Below are 14358 nucleotides of genomic sequence, written 5' to 3' on the forward strand. Positions count from 1 at the left end.
TTCTAAGAAAAGAGAACTGCTTCCCACTTCAATGGGTAAAATGAGCATTTTGAGCCACCACAGGTAACAATGAGATGTCATATCAAGATACCAGTGACTCTTTCAACTGTAACATTTCAAAGGGCATTGTTTATTCTCCAACATGTCTGCCAAACAGGGACGCTCCTATGGCAGTATGAGCTGACTCAGCTGAGGGATATGTGCTTGCCCATTCTTCTTCACAATGAAGTGGAACTATTGGTTGACCTGCTTAGTGCTCTGCCCAGGTCTTCTTCAGAACTTATAACCAAGTTTCCCTCACACCCAAACCTAGAACCTGGAAAGCCCCTCTTTGCCAAATATACCCCACTATACCCCTGACCTACCAAGTTTGGCATATATGTGACTAAGAATCCGGCCTGGCTGGACTCGAATTGGATGCACATCAGCAATGCTCTGGACATTTACTCCATGTTCCTTCAACAGCCCCTTAATGTGACTGTTTTCTGCCAAAACAGCAACTGCAAACAAGAACAAAGACTTAGCATTGGATCTGTGTCTGGTGTCTCAGAATGTTAGCCTGTTCTCCATGGTTAGCTTTGGAAATGATGGTGACTGCTTCACTGCACTTCCAGCCTTTCTCTGTCCTCACTGTACCTCAGCACACACAATGCATATCTGTCAAGTGCCCTCACTGTGTAGCATGGTCTGAGAACTTACAGAAATGGTCTTCAATAGGCTCCAGTACTAGCTCAGCTATTGTGGGCTAATTAGGTGTTCTTATGGCTTCTTTTAAAGATTCACTGTGAGTATGACATCATTAGTATCAAAATGCTTTAAAAAGCATCAGGTGGTATGTAAGTGTTAACTTACCCTATCAGAAATAATGCCTTGCCTCCCTCTGGGTCTGCATTTATCTAAACATTCCTTGAGTCATTTTCACATAGGGTAAGGAGTGGAAACAGCTCCCTTAGGGGATGCCAGGAATCTGTGTTCTTGCTCCCAAAGGGCAGGGGAAATGAACATTATGGCAGAATCTTCTAACAGGGAATGCTTTAGATTGAGATAGGAGAAGGCAGCTTTCTTTTCCCCAGAAAAGAAAGCAGGCCTCTTAGTGTAGAGCCTGGTAAAAGTGGGACTCTCTGGCCCACTTAGAAGCATAGCACAAAATCCCACAGATTAGAAAGAGCACCCATCCCAGATGTTTGAGCCCTTGGCTCTCTGGCTGGCAGAAACCTCCAAGTATCTGGGTTCTGGTAGTCGATGCAAAAATTTGTCTTAGCTTAGTGCCACATCAGGGATGGCTGGATGGTATCTATCCTACCAGTACTGCCTGCCTATATGAGAAAGTGGTATGTTGGCAAAGGGATGGAGTCTGGACAGATGCAGAAAAGGAGGACAGTCACAGGGAGCAGCTGGTACCTTGCCCAGCTGCAGCAGAGCCTTTTGAAAACTAGAGGGCCTCAGGCCAGAGAACACAGGCTAACTACTGTCAAGAGTATCTTCCCCAAATCTTACCATTGTATCCATAGGCTGGGAAGTGCTGAACATGCGATACATATAAATGCCTCTGAGAGTTGAACATTACCTAACACTTATATACCACCTGATGCTTTTTAAAGCATTTTGATACCAATGATGTCATATTCACAGTGAATGCTTAAAAGAAGCTACAGAACACCTAATTAGCCCACAATAGCTGAGCCAGGACTGGAGCCTCATCTCCACAACATCCTCTGCTTCCCTGGGCCTCCAATAAATGAGATTGCTGGACTATGCAGGACCATCTGTGGAGTTTCCTCAATATTTATCCCTTCTAAATTTTTCACTGATAAGCAGAATTGCACATTTATGAAAGTCACAGAGCACCACTCTCCTTATGACTGTCGTTTTCAGGAAGTAGCTGTAACTGACACAGGAGAGCATCACGATCTGATGCAACCACATGTACATGAATGAGTTCTGCCCTCCACTTGGGGGGTGGGGCACGGATGTGCCACAGCATGTGTGTAGAGGTAAAAGAACAATTTGCAAGAGTCAATTCTCTTGCTCTACTATGTATGCTTTGGAGACTGAACTCAGGCTGTTAGGTTTGGTGGCAAAAGGCTATTATTATCCATTGAGGCACCTCACTGAACCTGCATGAGTTTCTGAACAGTCCCTAACCTACTCCATGCCAGATCTTCTGGTAATGCTGGTTGTAATAGAATCTTCTGGTCCTACTACATTGAAAAAATGAAGAGGTAGCTCAGCAGTTGATTCCCAGCACTCACATCAGTCAGCTCACAACTGCCTGTAACTCTAGCTCCAGAGATTGAAACACCTTCTTCTATTCTCCTTGGGCACTGCTTAAGTGCACACATTCATACTCAGATGCACACACATATATACATAATTAAAAATAAAACCTATAAATAAAAAAAAAAAATTGGTTGAGCTCTATTACTATGTCCTGGCCCACAGCTGAAAAAGAACTAGTGTAGATTTAAGAGACAAATTAGCAGAATGTGCTGGTCAAGTATGTTAGATGAAGGGATGAAGGTGGATCAGCCTACCAGGATATCAGTAATAGGCTCCCACTTCCAGCTGTCAACTGAAATCCCTGAGTGAATAAGCTAACCTCTAAGCTTCATGGAGATAAGCAATGTTGTAAATGTTACCTAATCAGAATGTTGCGGTGGTTAGGTGTGCTCTGCATACACTAGTGATGCAACTTGCAGCTCCTTTTATTGCCTCGTGGCCATGCTTGTTAAAATGGGCCAGCAACTCAAAGAGGAACGCTTTTTATTTGTTCAATCATTACTTGCAATGTGTGGGTACACAGATGTTAATACACAGAAGAGTAGACAAGTCTTATTCTTAAGAAGTGTACAGCTTAAGTCAGGCATGGTTCATGCCTATAATCTTAGCACTTGGGAGACTGAGGCAGGAGAACTTCTGTGAACACAAGTCCAGCTTTGGCTATGTAGTGAGTTCAAGGTCAGCCAGATTTACAAAGTAAGACTGGTTTAAAGGACCAAACAATACACAAACAAATAAACAAAGGTATAAGGCTTATTTTAGGGGCAATATGTTATACAAGGCAGTCACTCAAAACATGCCAGAGCTGCCACAGGACTTGGGAGAGGAAACAGGAGGGATTGTTCTCACTGTATACCATAGGCCAGACCTAGATTGACAGCTTCCTCTGTAGCTACCTCCATTGTTTTCAGGATCTCTTGGATAGGAACAAGAGTCCTAGCAGCCCTAAGACATGGCCTGTGGAGGTATGTTGGGAGAGGCCGTCCCACTGGGCTTCTTACCTTTTTGGAAGAGGATCTGGCTAAAGAGGAAGGAAGGGGTGGTTGAAGCAGGTAGTAAGACCCCCAAGGGACAAATGAACTTCACTTGAGTTCTGAGTTTTCACCAGGCTGTCTCTACTGTTCAGAGTGACAGTTATAGGTACACCAGTGACAATCAAGGTTTAGATTCCAGAAAACAATTACTTTGTAGGAAGTAAATTTGTGGGTGCCAGGAATCCTATTGCTTTGGGAGCCTGTCTGAGTTATACAGGGTTTCACATAGCTACCTCCATCTTACTGCATACACAATGAATCCCAAACACACATACCCTGTTTACTCTCTATGAAGCTCTCTAGGAAGCCAAAGGAGACCTTGTACTTCTGATCCTATTGCTCTTACTTTTCTCATTCTGGAGTTAGAGATGCAGGCCATCATGCCCGATTTATATAGTGCTGAAAACTGAGCCCAGGGCCTCATGCGTGCTAGTTAAGCACTTTACCAACTGAGTTGCCTGTCCTCTGTCTACCTCTGAACTCTTGAGCTTCCTGCCTCAGGCTCCCAAGTACTAGTATTACAGGTTTGCACTGCTAGAACCTGGCTGAACGCACTTTTTAAGACATTTCAATAAGGAAGTAAGGTGTGAATGAAAAAAAATAACACTGATTTTACACATTAGAGATGGATAGTAAACATGTTCACAAACCTTGTACAACAACATCAGGTTTGACTGAAGTCGAAAATCTTCTATTTAGGGGATCAATTTCACCAGTGGCAAGGAATCCCTAAGAAGAGAGGAGCATTAATACTATGAAACACTGCTTCTCCACTTGAAAGTGGCATATTTGGGGGCTCAAATATTCAAGCCCCTTTTGTTCTTATTTGTTGAATCTTTCTCCATAACACAATCTGCTACTCAGAATGCTATTGAGAAATGTATTACCTGTTTGGTGCTTAGCTCTGAGGGTTACTCAAATGCATCCCCACATTGTATGAGTGAAAAGAAGGCTATTACTAGTGCTAGCCAAGTCCCTGCATGTGCACTGTCACACTGGAGTCTCCTATGTCCATCACCATTCTGCATGTGGGGACGCTGAGGTGAAAGTGCTTATAGAAAGAGGCCAAGAGACTCTGGTCCAGGGCTGACTGCTGTGAAACAAAAAACACTCCCCATCTTGTTAAGTGTGCTCTTCAAAAATGCATCTTCTTTAGCTTTCTAGAAATGATCCAAGCTTCCCAAGGGAATGAAGGTGATCTGAGAGAAAGGGAACCTACTGTTGGGCCCAAAGGAAGCTTTTTTTTAAATATATATATTGAAGAGGAGGTCTCATAAGAGTGGAGTTAGTTATTTCCCACCTCACATTTACTGAAATTGGAGCTGAAATGCATTGGACAATTAAGCCCAGTTTTTTTCACTTTACAGGTGAAGCAATTGAAGCTCAGAGAGATTAAGAGACCTGCCAAAAGTCCCTGAGCTAGCTGGGTACAGGACTGAGTTTCAAAAAGATATATGAAGATGTGACCACGAAGCTTGGGAGATTAAACATACCTGGGAAACACTTCAGCAGGCAATGCTCCCAGGTGAAATGGCCACTGTGCTTTCTCTCATAGGTCTTTACCACACCAGTAACCCAGTAATACTCTGATGCCCTGTTCTCTTCCCGTTTTCTAGATGGCAAAGCACACAAGGCTGTCCAGCCTCTGGAGGGCAGTCCCTTTCTTCTTTGGGCTCCTTTCCCACACCAAAATTTCATCTGAAGTTTCTCACTTAACACTGGGAGATTCATTTTAAAGCTTTCTCAACAGAAGCCTTGGAGCAAGAGGGAATGGGTCAGGAGGTGGGTTGGTGTGAGCTTTGGTGTCTGAAGGACTACCTGCGCCTGCTACCTCTTTCTATGGAGAGATCTGAAGAGCCACTCTGCTTCCTGTGTCTTGGACTAGCAGAGTTTCTAGCACATCTAATAACCTCCTAATGCCTATCACTTCCAGGATCAGCTGTGCTAATCTTGGCTGAGATGTTTCCCATGTCTTCTGAGCAACAATGCAAACAAATTCTAACTACATACCAGAGCTTCTGGCGAGAGGAAGACAGGGAGTATCTCATGCAGCTGATCTGAACTGGCTTATTGTAAATACAGATATGCAAGGCCTAAGAAAAGCCCAAATCAGCCCAGGTAACCTTGAAGATAATGAAGTTGCTCTTCCTCATTTCTGGTACCTCTACCAGATGGGCCTACCTCTAATCAGAAAGCCTACCTCTGCTAGCAGTGAGCTGAGGATGTACAAGGACTGTCCCCAAAGATGGGGCAGCTTCCCCAGTGGAATTCGATCTACTGTGTGTGGATTCTTATACTCTTCATCCACCTGGCAAAGAAAATGAAAAGTTCAAGGTCAGAATGTCAGAGGATATAAAGGCCAGCAATATCTTATGCTGAGGAACATGTTGATTCATAAAATAGTCCTCAGCCTCCAGACCATAACTGTGAAATACATGATGATGGGCTCAAAGGCAAAACGTTCCGCTCTCAGTGCCTCATGGCTATAAGCAACAGAAGAAGATTTCAAGTCTTGGCCTGGATTTAGGCCAGTGTTCCCTCCATAAGCACAACTGGGACCACAGGTGCTGGAAGATGAGTGTGCCTGCTCTATACCCAGAGCTCTGGGCAGTAGGAAGTTCTATAGCTCATGCTTATGGATGGCTGTTTTCGTAAAAAAAGATGAACAAACAAAACAAATGCCCCAGCCTATATACAGACAGTGCATAGCTGGATGTCAACCCTGGTTTCTTCTTCTGGCTTACCATCCCTTATAAATGTGTGCTCATGGAAGAAAATTACCAGAAGGTGGCACTGTGTAATGAGGCAGACCTATAGTGTTGTTACCACTCCCAGTCCACCTCCTTTAGAAAGCAGAATTTCCCGGGAGCTTTATCTTCTCAACATAAGCTTTTATGCCTTTCTTTCTTTTGGTACCAACAATGTAAGCTTCTATGCCTGCTTGTTCTGAGGATAGTGCCAGCTACATGTGGGGCACTCTCCTAAATTCCATGCCCCCTATAAGGTTTTAGTCATTGAAACTTTGATTAAGGTAATATTTCTGTCCATTTTTTTTTCCTCCAGAAAATACCAGTCACTTGAAAAAAACAGAAACATGGATCTTTCTCTAAGGGGAAAAACTGCATCACAAGTTTACATGTGTATGCATAAACATGTGTACAAGGGAAGTTCATTCTTAGTACTGTAGATTGATCAGTAATATCATTAATATACTTATTTAAGATTTATATTTCTTGGTACTAACCATTTTAGAAACTCAAGTTTTGCACACATTAAAAGAAATACTGATGTGGAAGGAGATTCTCCAAAATGTAATCATGGTTATTATTGAGCAGTAGCATTAAGGGTAATAAATGTTTTCTTCTTTCTACAGAACCCCACAGATTTTACAATGCAGAGGATTACTTTTACAATTGACCTGCATCTTAAATACACATCAAACACAATGAAACACAGCTGTTGAGAAAGACTGCAACGATTTAGAATGAGAACTATCTAATGCAAAGGACAAAAGATGTACTTGTTCTGCACTTTCCCACTAGAGTTTAATTCTGTTCTGGTCCTACTGAAGTACTACTTACAGGTGCACTTGCACCACATCTTTGCTTCCATCTTTCCTGTGGCTGTGTCCATCTCCCAGCCTAGTTCTGCTTTTATAATACTTACAGATAGAGAACCATCTTGAGTACTAGTCCCTAAGCTGTGCCAGGCATGGCTAGCTGTTCACTACATCTTTGTTGGACATACTTTCTCTAGTCCCCAGTTGTACAGTGGAGGGTCCATAGATGGATGATGCCCAATGATACAGGCTGCATACCACTGTAGTCCCAGACTTTTGCTAATTTGCACAAAGGTGCCATATAGGTTTGTGGTGTCTTGCAGGATTCTTTCCCAGTGGTCTCTATATGTTATTGACATGACTGAGAAACCCTGCCAACTATTACCTGCAAAGCTAACACAAAATGAGGTTAAGGTAAAATACTGTCCAATGCTGGTGCCTTGCATATAAGCTAAGTACACTGAATAAAGAAGACACTGAATGACAAGTAGAAACCTAAAAGTCAGTGTGGTTTTTAGGAGAGAGCTGTAGAGTAACATTTTTGTGATGTACAACCAGCATTATCCATCAGGAAGCAAAGTGCAGCCCTGACACCAAGCATTTACTATGGTTAGTACCTTTTGGAAGAACAGGGATCTCTACCATAAAATAGGTATACTATCCTTGATGATATGCATTCTCCCTTGCTTGGTTTCCAGCTTCCTCCCATTGATGCCACAGTACTAGAGTATGAGCAATCTGAACATGGGATATGAAAATGTAGCTATAGAAAGTGACCTAGACACTCCTTACCTTCATCATCATTCATTCCATCCATAGCATACAGACAGAAATGTAAAGTGAAGAAATTTGCAGAAGACTTTATGACACATAGAAAAAAAAATCCCTGAAAGACTTCATAACTTAATCTATATGGTACAGTATGACAAAAGTCTTTAACTTGCCCTAAGAACATTTGGATGATATAAACTTGCCATGCTATGATGGGAACATGGGGTTTCTGAAAGCTCAGACCCAACAGTCTAGGTAGGACTGAATGGATAGAGCCATTGCAAGGAACACCCCCTCCCCAGTGAATCCAGAAGTGAACCAGCTGACCAAGTGGGCTATCAATGTAAAAAAATCCAATGCTTCCAGATGTAGAATATTCTATTTCTTATAGAAACTCAACTCCTTCATTTGACTTTTTCTTGATCTAAGTAGTTACTTACGTAACATTTACTAGTTCCTTCTAGATCACGGTTTTCAACCTGGGGGTCAAACAACCCATTCACAGGGGTTGTAGAAGACCAATGGAAATATCAGATATTTACATTCTGATTCAAAACAAAATTACAGTTTTGAAGTATCAATGAAAATAATTTTATGGTTGGGGGGTCACCACAACATGAGGAACTGGATTAATGGGTCACAGTATTAGGAAGATTGAGAACCACTGATCTAGATTAAGGCCCAAAGTACTACTCAGAACTTTGATGACATATAAGGATCAACTCTCAGACTCATTTAAAATGCATATTTTTAAACAGTCCTTTGAGAGACAGTCATACAAAGTAGCCTTGAGTTAGTAATCCTTCTGCTTCACATATTTGAAGGATAAAATTACATGTGTCACTGCTCATCAAAATGTATGCTCTACATAAAATTAAAAGAAAACTCAGCTACATCACTACTTTCATAGGCCCAATAGGGCATCCAATGTGTAGACACTTCTACTAACTGTAAAGTGTACTACCCGTGAGGAAGTAGTGTGGCTTTGTGTGAATGCCCAGAACCTGGGGTCTGGTCCCTAGGCGGAATCCTAGATTGGACAGGTTCTAGGAGTTTTCATTTCCTTTGGTCATGTGCATATGAGACTGATTCAAACACAGATCAGGGACAGGTTTGCCTCCCTAGGACATCCATCAACAAATATGTTCCCTATATTCCTCAGAGCTATAATTCCTTATGATAAATAGGAAAGCTAGCTTTTAGAAACCACTTCTGGAGAAAAAGAGGTCATGTGTCCTAAAGGGTGGGTAGAGAATATCAAAAAAGCCAAGCTTTAACTCACTTAGTCTAGATGAGTCCCACAAGTGCTTGGTGCCACCTGGTTACCTTGTCTGGAGGGATGGCATAGAGTTCTGGCACTAAGTGGATCCCATCTTTGCCTCTGATTAATATTCCCTCCAGGGCTTCTCGGTATTCTTGGACCTGGAAAACAAGCCCCAGCATCTTTAGTGTGACAGAGATCTGGCAGTTAATTATGCAATGGCAGTACAGCCTAGAAAACAGTAACAAACAGGACTCTGGGCTACAAATGCTTGGCTGTAGAAGAACAGAGTGACTCTGGCTGACAGTAATGTTAGAAGAAGGGAAACACCATTGCTTTTTTCCCCCTGAGCCAAGCCCCACTTGCCATGTTTCCAGGGAGAGGGCAAGGGTAGCCCCCGAGAAAGTAGCTGTTTGGTCTTCAAACTTTCCACACTACTGTCACTTATACCATGTACATCATTCCCATGCCATTATCATTTCAATCATTTATTCTCATATTTGAAATTTGCCTTGCCAAACAAGTTTTAAACAGCTTAGGATGTTGGGCAACATACTCTGTTTCTGCCCCGCCCCTTTCTTTCTTCCTTTTTTTTGCTCAAGGGCCTGGGGAGATGGCTCAAATCAGCAAAGTGCAACCGTGAGGACCTGAGTCTGGATCCCCTGAATTCACATAAAAGGCCTGGTGGCACATTTATGACCTAAAAGGTGGGAGATGCAGGGCAGAGAACAAATGGATCCCTAAAACTCATTGGCCAGCCAGTTTACTTGAATTGATGAACTCTATTAGTAAAAGACCCTATCTTAGAAAATAAGGTAAAGAGAGGTAGAAAGCAACTGAAGAAGATACCAAACATCAACCTCTGTTTTTCACACATGAGCATCCTCTACACACATACATGATCATGTACATACTATACATATACACAGGTAACACATACACACAATGTTTATTGGTTAGGAAATATTTGCTGGGGCTGGTATTGTGGTTTGGTGGTAGTAGCTGCCTCTAATGCAACGTCTTGAGTATCATCCTCAGCAAAACAAACACACATACATACATACATACATACACACACACACACACACACACACAAGCACACATGGGTGGGGGAGCAAGAAAGACTGATTTGTTGCAAAAATCAAATGTGAGACAAAAAGGAAATGCATGTACTATGCCCCATCTACACCAATTCTAAGGATGCAGCACTCATTATAAAGACAGCTTTTGAAGCAAACATTCCCATTACACTGACCCAACATCACAAAAGAGGAAACAAGTAGGACAGAAAACCACTGGCTATTTAAGCCTGGCTTTTGGGAGAGCTTAGTCAATTACACTTCTAGATCTCATTTTCTAATCATTTTAAATTTATAGATGTCAAAGTATGACCACAATTTTAACATTTTCAAATGTCAACAAGAAAGCAAGACTGTGCATAGAGGCTTTTAGGTCAGATCTAGCTCAAGTCATTCAAGTTCTGTGTCCTAAGTGTGAGGTGTCTTCAACAATAGAGGCTTGCCCTCAACACCTGAGAGGAAAGCAGGGGCTCCATCAATAAATAGTCTACCTTGTATTGGGATCTGCTTGAACTCTGGTAATCATTTGAAAGGTTTCTCATCTCTGGTACTGAAGTTTTCATTAGTCTATGGCTTTTGTGGGGAGCACTGTCAGCTCAAGTAGCTACACACACACACGCACACGCACACGCACACGCACACGCACACGCACACGCACACACACGTGTCAACAAGGGCTAGAGATGTAAATGAGTGGTAAAGTATTTGCCTTGCATGAAAACTCAGGACTTGTGTTTGATCCCTTATAGTGACCAAAAAAATCTAAATAATATGACAACTAGAAGAGACAGCATAAGTGGGGTGCATAATAAAACAAGATATAGTAATGAAGAAACAAAAGATATTGTATCCTTCCATTTGAGCAAGCTTTTTTGTTTTGACTGCTTAGTTACCCTTACCTTATTCAAAGCTAGTATTAAAAGATTCAAGTTTATCCATTGTCTTTATAAATATATACATAACACACACACACACACACACACACACACACACACACACACACACACAGGAGGCAGAGGCAGGCAGATTTCTTGAGTTTGGGGATAGAGCCTGGTCTACACAGTGAGTTCCAGGATAGTCAGGACTACAGAAAGAGAAACCCTACCTCAAAAAAACTAAAAACTAAATAACCAAATAAACAAAACAAAAAATAACTTTTAAATTAAACTATAATTTCATTTACTCTAGCTAAAAGTACATAAAGATTTGGGTTATTTTTCTTATAGAAGTTGTAGAAAAAACATAAATGTCTAACAACAACATTGGTGATATGCCATAAGTATTAATGTTTCTTGATTTAGTATCTAAAATATCATATAGTACAACTGTCTGGTATTAAAAATGAAAACAATATTTGAATTTTACTAATAAAAAGGGAGATGATTCTATAGTAACTTCTTCCAAAGTCTCATTTCTAAACACTTAAATATAAGTAAGATAGTTCATTGAGTAAAAATAACTGTAGATGCAGGGGGAAATATATAATCAGTCTCTTGAAAATATATGTAAATTCTAGTTATTTTAGACATGTTTGTTTCATCCATAATATTCACTCCATTAGGTCAAATTGTATTCTTGAGTACTTAATTTTAGATATAGTAATTTATGTCTCATACAGAGAGGGTAAATAGCAATTCAGATCCAGATTGTGATGTGAATAGTTTTCATATGATCCAGGGGTTTCCTGATGGTCTTTACCAGGTACTCCTCTCTCCTGAACACTCCCTTCTGCTTCATCTGTACTACATCCTCAAAAAGGGCCTTGCTAGCTATAAGGGACCTTTTAATATTTGATATATTCTATGTGTCCCACGAATGCATAAAATATGGTGCTTGGCCAACAGAGGGAACTGTGAAGGAAAAACTCTTGAAAGAAATCTGTGTCTGCAAAGACTGATTGGCTGATTAGAATTTCAGTACTATGGAGAGATTGGAATGTTACAGGTCCAAAGTCTAGTGACCTTATCTTGGACTGGGTCTAGCCCTACAGAATAGCCGTTCGTTACCTACTTCTCTGTTAGAACTAATATCCTGTGACAAATATCAAAAACCTTTTATTATTAACTTGACCACTAGCTTCCAAAATCTCAAATAGCAATCTGGGCCTATAGAAAAGCTTCCCTGATCTCCCAGCACCTGCCTCTGTGGTGTACCTATGCTATCAATGTATTTTAAACTTGTCTTCATTTATGACTTTGTTGCTTCTATAAAAATATAAAATTTTTAATGAAACTGTTTCTATGTTGGAACATGGAGCTTGGGGTAACTTAAATCTGTGTTCTTAGATCATGGACACTTAAAATGGTTGCAGAATAAACTCTATTTCCTTAAAAAAAAACATGATGCATAGTAATTTTAATCTCCTTAGCTTCCCCTATCCCCTTGATCATGGCTAAGTCTGTTTCCTTTCAGTGAAATTCAGTGAAAGTCAGTCATTCAGAGAGTTTCCAATACTAAGAATAAAAGACAAGAAGGCCCAAGGTAAACTCTAAGTATAACATAAGAACAAATAATGAAAGGACCTTAACCTTTTAGGCTTAATGTCTATGTTTCAGAGCAATGAGCTTTCAAAAGCCAAATGAGACAGACCTCTCCTCTAGACCTGGGATGTTATCAGAATGGAATCTGAGAAGCCATACTGAGATTTTGATAACAGTGGCACTATTGAGTGGTAGTGGAGACTAGCAGATAGAGCCTATCTGGAGAAAGTAAGTCATTGGGGTTATACCCTTGGAAAAATGTACTGGAACCCTAGCTTCTTCCCCAGCACACACCCTGGTTTTTTTGGCTGACATGAAATAAATAGTTTTCTTCTACTATAGGATACCTACCACAACATAATACCATACTAAAGGACCAAAAGAAATGAGGCCAAAACCAACCAGGAGCTGAAACCTCTGAAACAGTAAGCCAAAAGGAATTCTTCCTCATTTTAACTTGTTTATCTCAGATACTTTATCAGAGCAATAGAAAGGTGACTACAGGGCAGCATATAATCTAACTTTGTCTTTTAATGAAATTCCTATGGCTCAGGTGTAGAGAATGGAAAGAACAGGGAGTAAAGCTAGAGCTTGGGAGACAGTCAGGTGGCTGAAATAATAAACAAGATGTAATCTGAGAGTATCACTAACAGCAGCAAAGTGCCTGACTGATCAGAAAGGAATGAAAGGAGTATCTGAAAGGAATGAATTGACAGGAACTATGCCTCCTAGCACTCATGTCCTTGTCCAGTTCCCCTGACCCCCACTCTTGAATATGTGACAGCCATTTAACTGACCATGCTGATGGAAACACTTTGTCAGTTCTGTAATAGACTTAAAAAAGCTTGGCAGCCTGTGCTTTTACATTCTTGGGGGAAAGACTACAGCATGAAAAGTCTAATAACCCAGAGATTCTACTGCTGTGAGGAGCCCAAGTGAGGCACATGAAGAATCAAGCTATCACCACAGTTCAGCTGAGCATGTGGCCTTAGCTGGCGGCCAGATTTCACTAACCAACCATGTGAGTGGGGGTATCTTATTAATAGTAGGTCCTCTAGTCCTATGGAGTATCCCAGGTGACAAGGGGAGAAGTAGAGACAATCTGTCCTTAGTGGCTCTGCCCAAATAACAGATTATGAACAATTCAATAAAACAGCTGTTGCTTTACTTCACTAGGCTTAGGAAAGGTTTGAAAATAGCAACAGGTAACTGAAACAATGAAATGAATTCTTGAACGACTCTATGCTAATAGTGATTAGCCTACAAGTGGGGTGAAAAGGCTTATGACTAAAATGCTAAGCATCTTCTCACCTGAACAGCATCACCATTGAAGATTCCATCTATTATTAAATAAGTCCAGAACACAGGCCATTCGCATTCAATGTTTTCAAAGAGCTTAAGTTCAGCAGGGTCATAATGCAATCGGTGTGGGTCCTAAAACCAAATACATCACAACTTTTAGAAAAGAATGCTAGAGATTTCTATACAATGCCACTGTGCCTCACTGGGTTTCCCATGCCTGTCTCAGTCAACACAGCTTATAGGCTGGTATGATTAGGAGTCTACTATCATGGTGAAATGCTAGTTTGAGAGAAATTTTAGAAACTAAATCAGAAATACACACAGGATTCCTCTGTAGTTTATTACATTAAAGTACCCTATCTCTCTAAGAAATAGCAATTTGCCTATCACAAAACTTGGTAGATGATCCAGCTGTTTCATTTATATTATTATATTAGTCACTGGGCAATAAAACCCAAGGAGAAGGCTACAAATAGTCTTTAAAAAAACATGTAGGCTACACTTACTCATCCTTGATTTATAAGCTGGTTTTACATTACTGCTTGACCTGATGATCATTCTTTTCTATATAATTTCAGGCTTTCTGACTCTA

The 14358-nt window shown here is 40.8% G+C and overlaps 1 protein-coding gene across 5 annotated transcripts in view; it reads right to left on the minus strand.

The window, feature by feature from the left end:
* Positions 1-14358, minus strand: part of Phka2 (phosphorylase kinase regulatory subunit alpha 2) — a 79727-nt gene that overhangs the window by 31653 nt on the left and 33716 nt on the right. For all 5 annotated transcript variants that reach the window (XM_076918749.1, XM_034486257.2, XM_076918750.1 and 2 more), the window contains 5 exons: positions 13776-13898; positions 8971-9066; positions 5515-5622; positions 3965-4043; positions 366-500 (listed from right to left, as the gene is read on the minus strand). In XM_076918749.1, coding sequence (XP_076774864.1) covers positions 366-500; positions 3965-4043; positions 5515-5622; positions 8971-9066; positions 13776-13898 — 541 coding nt within the window. The remainder of the gene's footprint in view (positions 1-365; positions 501-3964; positions 4044-5514; positions 5623-8970; positions 9067-13775; positions 13899-14358) is intronic.

This window comes from Arvicanthis niloticus, chromosome X (genome assembly GCF_011762505.2).
Source record: "Arvicanthis niloticus isolate mArvNil1 chromosome X, mArvNil1.pat.X, whole genome shotgun sequence".
Classification (NCBI taxonomy): Eukaryota; Metazoa; Chordata; class Mammalia; order Rodentia; family Muridae; genus Arvicanthis; species Arvicanthis niloticus.